Source organism: Branchiostoma belcheri, unplaced genomic scaffold, assembly GCF_001625305.1.
Source record: "Branchiostoma belcheri isolate BF01 breed outbred unplaced genomic scaffold, Haploidv18h27 scaffold153, whole genome shotgun sequence".
NCBI classification, from domain to species: Eukaryota; Metazoa; Chordata; class Leptocardii; order Amphioxiformes; family Branchiostomatidae; genus Branchiostoma; species Branchiostoma belcheri.
This window is the reverse complement of record NW_017802969.1, coordinates 99707-110114: the sequence shown is the minus strand read 5'-3', so window position 1 is coordinate 110114 and position 10408 is coordinate 99707. Positions and strand designations below refer to the sequence as shown.

Sequence of the window (10408 nt, the reverse complement as noted above, 5' to 3'; positions counted from 1 at the left end):
AAAAATAAAAATGCTACTAAACCACAGGAGTACAAAGCTGGTATTGTGAATTTTCGGCAGTACATAGCGACGTACCGGCACATGCTGGCCTTTTGCGGAATTTATGACTCGGCACTGTACGTAGGTAGAGCTTCGGCAGCCAGAGTTACCACCGGCTCCGTATTGTCGCTAACTACCATGGATTACCCAGGCATAGAGCCAGACCAGAGCCTCGGAGGACGTGAGCTCGGAGGATGTGATCTTTTTCTTTTTACCTCCATGAAAAATGGAGGTATTGTTTTTGGCGTGTCTGTCTGTGTGTCTGTCTGTGTGTGTGTCTGTCTGTGTGTGTGTGTTTCCGCAACTTTGTAGGCGGCATAACTTCATAACGCCTTCATGGATTGGGATGATATTTGGTATGCTGATAAGTCTTGGGAAGACGAAGGTCAAGGTCAAATATGGGCCTCCTGGTGGATGACATTGGTACTGCAGCAGAACTTCCGGTTTTTATATCTTTTGTCCTGAACATGCTATGGTCTTGACTTTTTGGTGACAAATAGCTGTTCCTGTCAGGAATAAATGGTGTGGGTTTGGTCCCCCTAGCAGCTTGTTCTGGAACTGCAGGGGACCTTCGGGCGAAATCTTTGAAAGCCAATAAGTCAAGATAGGAACAACGTACTTTCATCATTTTTGGTAGGTAGGTAGCTGAGAGAGAGATGTACATAATTAAATGCAAATTATGCAAGTGAGGACTTTATTTGCATAATTAATGAGGAAATTCTATAATTAAAGTTTTTTACATTATAGTACTTTCATACATGTAATGTATGTAACCTATGGCAGATGGAACATCAACAGATACTAATTGTGCAAATGATGACATTATTTGTATAATTAATGCAAAAATTCTACGATTTCTTAATGGTGAATGATGGGAATGTCATACTTGGTACATCTGTAAGTTAATCAAAAGTTAACATTACGATGCATATATTATGTTAAAGCAGAGGTCATTTGCGTGATTAAAGAAGAAATTTACATTTACATATCAAGCCCATATTTCATGGAGGTATGAGATCTCGGAACTCTTGTTTTTTTTTTGAGAACAGGCGAAAATTAATGCGCGCGTGGATGTCATCCATAAAATTAAGTCGGTGTGGCCTAACTAGCCGTATCACACGGGGTTCTAACGGTTATCACACAGGCTTCCAAATGTTCCATAGGCATGTGTATGTGTAGCATGTAGTACCTCAAGCAACGTTTAGGCCACAGCATGTAAATTTCATGGATGACATCCTCCGCAGGCTCATAATATAATGCGAGAGGGCGAAAAAAGCGAGCCATAAAAAAAACTATATTTTCAAATGTTGACATCATAAACCCTGTGTAACAAGAGATGATACCTATATTGTGCTAACTTTACTGTTAACTATCACAACATGCATTTATCACTGAACCAACTTTGAAAAAGGAAAGTTTTCAATCATTGTACAAATGGGAACATTTAAAAGGAATGAAATACATCACTGCATTAAATTTAATTAAAAGTCAAAACAATAAATCAGAGCCTTGTCTTGTCTCCTCTCTTCATATTTATCTGCCCTCCACGTTCCGGTATGGTAAGACATGCCATTTTGCCCATTCTCGGCATGTTGACCACTGGCAAAGGGCAACAAAATTGTTTTCTTCCAAAATCAGACAAAAATCAATACGCGCACTAATGTCATCCATAAAAATTACTTGCTGTGGCCTTACAGTAACTGTACCCATAATGATAACAGTGGACTCAGACAGTTTTAAGATCTCCAACTTTATTCTTACTCAAATCATAAAATATTCTGAAATATTCAAAATAACCGTTGCTATCATATCCTTGTCGGCTTCAGAAAGAGGCGCTATGTCACATGTTCACATCAACTTGATGTAGAAACTACAATATACAATGTATATCCTTGCAATATACCTGATCGCTCGCAAAGAGAAGCACTAGAGTAGAAATCCCAAATACACGCGGACCATTTCTGTGAACGGTTTCTCCTCTAGTCTTACATGGCTCTGTACGTGACGTTACGCAAATAACACAGCTAAGCCTAAGAAGAATGCTTACCACGCACGGTATCAAGACCTGTTTTAGACCAACTAGAACCCTCCGGAATATACCCAAGGACAAAACACTAAAAGAAAGTAAATGTGAGGTCGTGTACCATTATAAGACACAGTGTCAAGGACAGAACTCCAAGGGCCCAGTAAGGAAACATATATTGGAGAGACTGAAAGATCCTTCAGGGCTACTAGTAGGTTCTTAGAACTAGCTCGACTACTTAGCGAATTCGGAAGTCTCACAACATATACACATTGAATCGTCTGGACATTCAGTCTCATTTGATGAAGTAAGAATCTTGGACACAGAATCGGACTTTTTTGGATGTGGGATTTAAGAGGCCATCTACATCAGGTATTACAACCATCCCTCAACAGAGACGGGGGGCGCCACAGACTTTCTGCAACCTATAATCCACTACTCACGGAGTCACGTGTATCTGCGTGACGTCACGGAAGCGGTGAATTGCTCATTCCTTCACAAAGACTGGAGTTTTACAGTCGAAAATTTGTATGAGTACAAATCCTTGTGTCAAACTTGTTTCACAATGAGTTCTACCAACACAGATTGTTTCAATCGTCTCATACACTCGCACGAAAATGCTACCGGGGAACCCAACTACTGGCCTCCCTATCTTTGCTGCCCATACCCAGCCATTTAATGCACGCACAACTTCTTAAGACATAAAAAAGCTATATGCCACAACTGATCTTGACCACTGCCCCCCCCCCCAAAAAAAACCCTGCCTGATTACCAAGTATCAACACAATCCAGTCAGGCCCTCTTAAGTTATGCTGACAACAAATATGGCGACCCACTTTCATATAGCGGACATTCCGTACTTCTGTACTGTACAATAACAGACTCATTCGGTCCACGAAACGTGAAAAGCCTTATATAAGCTTCTTTTTCAGCACTTGATGCATATAGTGACGTCTGCTCTTTTGTTGTGAGCATGTACCATGACCGAAACGCGAAACGCTAAACAATACGAAAATGAAAAAAAAAGAAAATCCTTTAAATAAGCAAGATTTGCCCCTTCTGTTAAGCACTTGATCCATGGTGAAAGCACGTTATCAATGGTGACGTCCGTTCTTTTGTTGTGATGATGAACATGGCCGAATCGGCAAATACAAAACTACATTTAAATAAGAACAGGAAAAAACATTTTCAATACGCAAGATTTGCTTCTTATCTAGAGATTATTACAACAGGTGATGCACAAAAAGGACCGTCTAGTAAATTGACCAAAGACCGTATCTAGTAATTGACTAGGTAAGGTAAAAATAATTGACTCCGACCAATGCCCAATATTGTGAAGAAAAACAAACAATAGTACATCTATTTGCTGAATGCCACACCGCCAAGAATTTCCGGAAAGAGTGGTGGAACAAAGATCATACGCTTCCCGCGGCTCTCTCCAACAATGAAATTATTTATGGTCACTTCTCCCCCCTCCAAAACAATAAAACATTGAACAGTTGTATCTTACAAGCAAAATATTACCTTTTCTGCACAGCCATTAGCAATATCAGCCCCACGTTCCATGCCGTAAAACACAGACCAGAGAGAAGCTTAGCTATCGACATTTCATTTTGATTCGCTCATCTCTGTGCTGTAAAATGTAGTTAATACCTCCATGAAAAATGGAGGTATTATTTTTGGCGTGTCTGTCTGTGTGTGTGTCTTTGTGTCTGTCTGTGTGTGTTTCCGCAACTTTGTGGTCATCATAACTTCAGAACGCCTTTATGGATTGTGATGATATTTGGTATATTGGTAAATCTTAGGAAGACGAAGGTCAAAGTCAAATATGGGCCTCCTGGTGGATGACCTTGGTAATGCAGCAGACTTCCGGTTTTTGTATCTTTTTTCCTAAACATGCTATGGTCTTGAATTTTTGGTGACAAATAGCTTTTCCTGTCAGAAATAAGTGGTGTGGGTTTAAACCCCCTACCAGCTTGTTCTGGAACTGCAGGGGATTTTCGGGCGAAATCTTTAAAAGCCAATAAGTCCAGATAGGAACAACGTATTTTCATCATTTTTGGTAGGTAGGTAGCTGAGAGAGAGATGTACACGATTAAATGCAAATTATGCAAATTAGAACCTAATTTGCATAATTAATAAGGAAATTCTATAATTACAGTGTTTTACATTATAGTACTTTCATACATCTAATATATATAATCTATGGCAGATAGAACGTCAATGTAAAAGATGACCTAATTTGCATAATTATTGCGAAAATTATGATTTTTTAATGGTGAATGATGGCAATTCTGTACCTTGTGACATGTGTAGGTTACTTAAATGTTAACAACACTATGCATATATTATGTTAATATAGAGGCAATTTGCATAATTAATGAGGAAGTTTAAATGAGGATGTTTAAGGTTCCGGGTCGGAGTTTAATTCTGACCAGGGTTCCAAATAGTGCGCAGTAAATCGCCGGATCTGCGAGGTTGTCACGCTAGGTTTGGCTCCCCATAGCTCGGCGATCGCTGTAGATTTTCAACTAGGTTTTGAATTGATCAAAAAGCCTTGGGATTGTAGTGTTTTTCGGCGCGGTGAAGTTGGACGGCCAGCGAAGCGTTTTTGGTATTAGTCCGCGAGCAAGGGTGATGCGGTTTGGCGCCTGATGACCCAAATAGCTGCGTTCTATGTGGAATTTCTAGGGGTTCGCGTCACCGGATTTTGCGAAAAACTTATCGCAACAACCTATATTTTTTTCCTGTTTTTCAGAAACAGAAAGTAGTAAGCTATTTCAGCATATAAGCCGTTAGCCTGGGAAAATTCGTTTTTTCCAAGCAGGTCCGTTGAAAAAACTGCAAAAAAAACTACATTTTTCGTATCCAAAATTTACGTTTAACTACAGTTTCTACCCAAATTATAGAGTCGACGGACAATAACCAAAATTGTATCGGAAGCCGGCTGGAAACCTCCGTTGACTGATGTAATGAGATTTCCCGGCGTACTTTTTTTGGCGGAGTTATAGCCCTTCGGTCTGAGGGTGTCCGCCGGATCCAAAATCGTGAAAAAAACTCCGGTCCGAGACCTTAAATGAAATATTGCCAAAGGATAGGAGTTTGACACGAAAAATATTGTAAGTTGAGTTTAGAACACCATAAATTAAACTACATTATATCAATTGCCACCTTATTTCCATATTCAATGAAACAAAACATTTACATAAACTCTACATATTTCATGGAGGTATGAGATCTCAGAATTCTTGTTTAAGTTTTGTAATCACTCCTTGCTTTAAATCTACTGTATAAGTCTTATGACCACCTATTGCTGTACATCTATAGTCGTAAATTGTATAACTAGGTATTGTTGTAGATTCGCATTTTAAGTTTGTACTGTATCAATTGCGATATGATGTATTGTTTATGTGATTTTGTGAATAAAGAATTTAAAAAAATCTAGTAATTGACGCATCTAAAACTTGTTTCACCTCTGTCTACCCTGATATCTGTTCTTTTTCTCTCACTGGCACGTATAAAGCGGTATGTACATTCTGTACTTTAGCTAGAATAACAGTCTTATTCGAGGATAAACGTGTGAAGCCTTATAAGCTTTTTTTAAACTAATTGATCCAAGATAACCGTTGCTATCATATTGTTGTCGGCTTCAGAAAGAGGCGCAACCTTACATATGTACTATCAACTAGAGGAGGTAGAAACTGTAGTACTGCACATGTATGAGGTTCTATAGCCTTGCAACGTACTAGTACATACTAGTAACAGACACCAGCTATTAGGACAGAGAGACAACCCCAGGATTCGGCCAACCAAAACAATACTTCCGTACCCTAAAGTTGTGATTAAGTATTTCATACCAAAGATGCAAATTGTTGTTAAGTCTGCAAAGTTGCATTTGCTGTACATGTTCTAAGCTATTTTTTGATGCACTAGACTTTCCCTGTCACCAACTCAATCATTTTAGGAAGGTCCTAAGTCCGTCACTGACAGTGCACGTGTCATGTCCGCAGCTCTTCCTGTGTCCGACAGTCCAGTGTTGTTTCTGACAGTCTCGACTGCAGTACCGGGTCAGCTTGCACCGGCCACACAGCTTCAGGGTGGACCTGGAGAGGAGGGAACAGTTACACTAAAGCTGTTTAGGACTACGGTAGAATTCAGAAAACTGACCATTGTAGGCTGTACAAAGACGGAGATACAAGAATCAAACACAAGAGGTAACAAGTACACACACACACACACACAGTCACATACACACGCATTAACATGCACACACACAGAGGCGTATCACACACACAAACACATACACATACAAACACACATACATACATGGACACAGACACACACACGCATACACACACACACACATACATACATGGACACAGACACACAAACACACATACACACACACACACACATACATACAAACACACATACATACATACATGGACACACAAGCACACACACACACACACACACACAATCGCACACACACACACACACACACACACACACACACAAAGAAACAAACACACACACAATCGCACGCACACACATTCATACATACCTGTAGCCCGGTTTGCCACACGTAGGGTTGCAGCATCTCAGCAGCTTGTTCTTCGTCGCCTCTTGTACCAGCTCCATCATCTCTTTAAGTGCGCAGTCGCAGTCTTCTCCAAAGAAGTTATACTCGCAGTACCTAGTGGCAAACGTGACTCATTTAGGAAGCAAGAAACAGAAGATTCCCAGAGATTTTATGACCTTCAACTTCACCCTATTTCCAGTGCCTGATCTTTGGACCTCCTGTCATTCTTAATCTGCTACTAGTATTTCACGCCACTCACGTGCTGTCAACCTACTTCCAAGTTTTGCCCACATTTCCTTTGACCACAGCTCAGCCACCAAAAACAATACTTTCATATTAGTCATCCATTGTTAAAAGACGGGACACTTACTGCTGGGTCGTATTGCCCTGCGCGTCGGCCAGGTCAACTCTCGCTCCGAACTCGATCAGTTGCCGGACTTCTTTGAACATAATGTCAGCCATGAGCGGCGTCCTCAGGAACGCGTCCCGGATGTCTAACGTTGCACCGTGATATACCAGCAAGTCCACCACTTCCGTATGCCCTGGGTTGGAGTTGCAATGCGAGAAATATGCATCAATAAACCAACGCTACAATAACATTACAATAAGTAAGAAATAGGTAGGTAATACTACAATGTACTATGCAATATAAACACAAATAAAGTAAAAAATCTACTAGGCACCACCTGATACACCGTCGTAAATTTAGTTTTTGCATGTTGTAAGATCCTCTGTGGTCTCTTGCTGGCCTGGCCGAAAAACTTCATTACAGTTCATATTACAGTTCACATTTCAGTTGTTAGCTCTAGTTGTATTTTAGTTTCAGGTTCGACTAGTAAGCTTTTAGCCAACTGGCCTTTTTTAATGTACGACTTACCGTTGCCCGCCGCTCCATGAAGGGGGGCACAAGATATACCCTGGTTTCTCTTCGTTACGGACGCCCCCTTGCGGAGCAGCAGCCCCACGATGTCTGCATGCCCTTTGATGGAAGCGACTAACAGCGCCGTTCCAGTACTCTCCTGGTCTTCCTGGGCGTGGTCAATGTCGGCACCTACCTCCGAATTTACTTTAGTAAAACTGAATAGCACAAGAGATACATGTACCAGACATCGGGATAATCTCCAAGCAGATCTTTCGGTGGCAAGACAGTATCCATTGGCCAGAGGAAATGGATACAGGATGGCCAATGGATACAGGATGGCCAATGGATACAGGATGGCCAATGGATACAGGATGGACAATGGATACAGGATGGACAATGGATACAGGATGGCCAATGGATACAGGATGGACAATGGATACAGGATGGCCAATGGATACAGGATGGACAATGGATACAGGATGGCCAATGGATACGGTCTTTTGCCACCCAACCGAAAGATCTGCTTGGAGATTAGCATCGGGAGACATAGCCGCTTGAGTCTCTATTTGGCCAACTTCTACTTTTTCCAGCCGTCCCCCGAAGCCTGGAAGAGGCTATGAGTTACAGACATCCTCTTGGATGGGATGGTGGTGGTAAATACATAATCCTATTAAATCACGATGCTGGAAGGAACAGGCTGTTGGAAAGTTACTACAATCCCTCTAATCAAGGTATAATGTCCTTGTCCTTGCTCTGATAAAATCACAAACCCACCATGACAATTTGTGCCTCTTTACATATCCTCCGCCCATGTCAGTAGCGTGGCCAGGAAAGGTGACGTCATCAGCGCGGCCAGCGACTCGCTGAAGGGAGGACTTCCTGTGGGTTTCTGATGAGGACTTTACAAGCGGATTAACAGACAGCTTTCAAGCAGACTCATTCTAATGCCAATTGGAATTAGAGAAATCTTATCTGGAGTTAAATGTTGGGAGACAGGAGTGCGTAAGTCCTTACTTGAGTGCGGGTTTGCTTCCCTATGGCATTTACAAACTTCACATACTACAAATACGTTCCAAATTGTCAGTTCTATTGGCCAACGGTTAAAAGACATATAGTTTCAATCGTTCCTAAAAGAAATGCACAATAACAACAAAGGTCGAGCTGCCAAAAATAAGTTAAGATCGTATAGATTGTTTAAAACTACATATAATGAAGAAAAATGCCTAAGTAATGAAAATGTGAAGATCAGAAATGCCGTCACAAGACTAAGGATAAGCTGCCACAAACTACAAATTGAAACTGGAAGACATACCCGCACCCCTCTGGAACAAAGGTTAAATATGTAAATGTCGTAATTTGAATAGAATAGAGGACGAATGTCAATTTGTTACAGGATGTAAATTATATAGTAAAGAGAGAAACGATCTGTATAGGCTTGTACAAAACCTATCTTCTTACTACATACAGTTGAACACTTTAGAAAAATTCTTATTCCTAATGCGACTTGACAAACCTTCCATCGAAAAACATATCTGTTCCTTTATCTCCACTATAACTGTAAAGCGAGAAGTTGAATTTATGTAATGATAGCTAAGTTTAGTTTGTATATATCTTTTCATCATATCTTGTTTTGACCTGTACTTAGACCAGTGTGGCAAAAATGTACAATAAAGGCCGTCATTCATTCATTAACCTATAGACAAACAAGAGTTCCACGATTTCATACCTTCGCCAAATGATGTTAACCCTGGTGGCTGACGAATTATACAATTTTAATCATTGATTTCGCAAATAAGAGCCATATTCTAAATTATTTGGTAACGTTGTTTCTCATTCATCATCATCATCATAATGCACATATACACATATTTTATTCATCTTTATTAAATGCGATTTGTGAAAGCATTGACAACACATAATTAAAAACACGTGGCCAAATACTTTGGTGCAATATTTTATTGACTTCCTACCGTCGGTTTACATTTCACAAGCAAGTCTTCTGCAGTCATGGCAGTGCGTCTGTGGAACGGTTTCACAAATTTTAGGTTTCATTTTTCACGCCTCGCCGCCAGGGGGCGCAGCTGACACGTCAGACAGAAACGCGCCATGCACCAATTTCACACTTCCCATAATGCCCAGCAAAGATCACGGATATGACGTAAGACCACCCCCTCCCCCTTCCTCGATGTACTATTTCCAACAAGTTCTATCGACAAACTGGTCAACTATTGTTTTGAATTATATATCTAGTATAAAGCGCATGCCATAATTGCATTTTTGTTGGAATTACAGAAAATTATGTACCTTCTATTGTTCCACCTTCCACCGAAGACTCTCCTACTCACACGTATAATGCGACCGTGCGGTGGAAGGTGGAACAATAGAAGGTACATAATTTTCTGTAATTCCAACAAAAATGCAATTATGGCATGCGCTTTATACTAGATATATAATTCAAAACAATAGTTGACCAGTTTGCCGATAGAACTTGTTGGAAACATCTGTGGAAATCACCTTTTACATTATCAGTTGTTGAGACACATTCTTGAAGCCTGATTTAGTAATACTAATATACTGGGTCTCTGCGAATTTATGTCAACTCATTTAGAAAGTAAACAAAAGGATATGAGGACTTGTATAGCCAAAAGCAAGTGACAAACAGACCGGCACTTTTTGGTAAATTTTGCACTGAGAGGCAAGAATGATTGATTTCTGTAGGTCTGTTTATGTTTGATGCATAATATTCATAATAATGATAATAATAGCATTGGCTCAATTACTATACATGTGTTACATTGCTCCTGCCCCTCCTAAGGTTGTTTCTGGAAAAGCCCTTTCACCGCACAGCAGCCTTGTTTTTTACAAAAGTGAATTTTGCGTGATTTTTTACAATTTCAAACGT

General features: G+C 40.3%; 1 protein-coding gene across 1 annotated transcript in view; it reads right to left on the bottom strand.

The window, feature by feature from the left end:
* Nucleotides 1–6017: 6017 nt before the first annotated feature.
* Nucleotides 6018–10408, bottom strand: part of LOC109465573 (serine/threonine-protein phosphatase 6 regulatory ankyrin repeat subunit B-like) — a 14234-nt gene continuing 9843 nt past the window's right edge. The window contains exons 6-10 of the mRNA XM_019762930.1: nt 8304–8405; nt 7522–7721; nt 7028–7186; nt 6627–6741; nt 6018–6165 (exon numbers count right to left, since the gene is read on the bottom strand). Coding sequence (XP_019618489.1) covers nt 6018–6165; nt 6627–6741; nt 7028–7186; nt 7522–7721; nt 8304–8405 — 724 coding nt within the window. The remainder of the gene's footprint in view (nt 6166–6626; nt 6742–7027; nt 7187–7521; nt 7722–8303; nt 8406–10408) is intronic.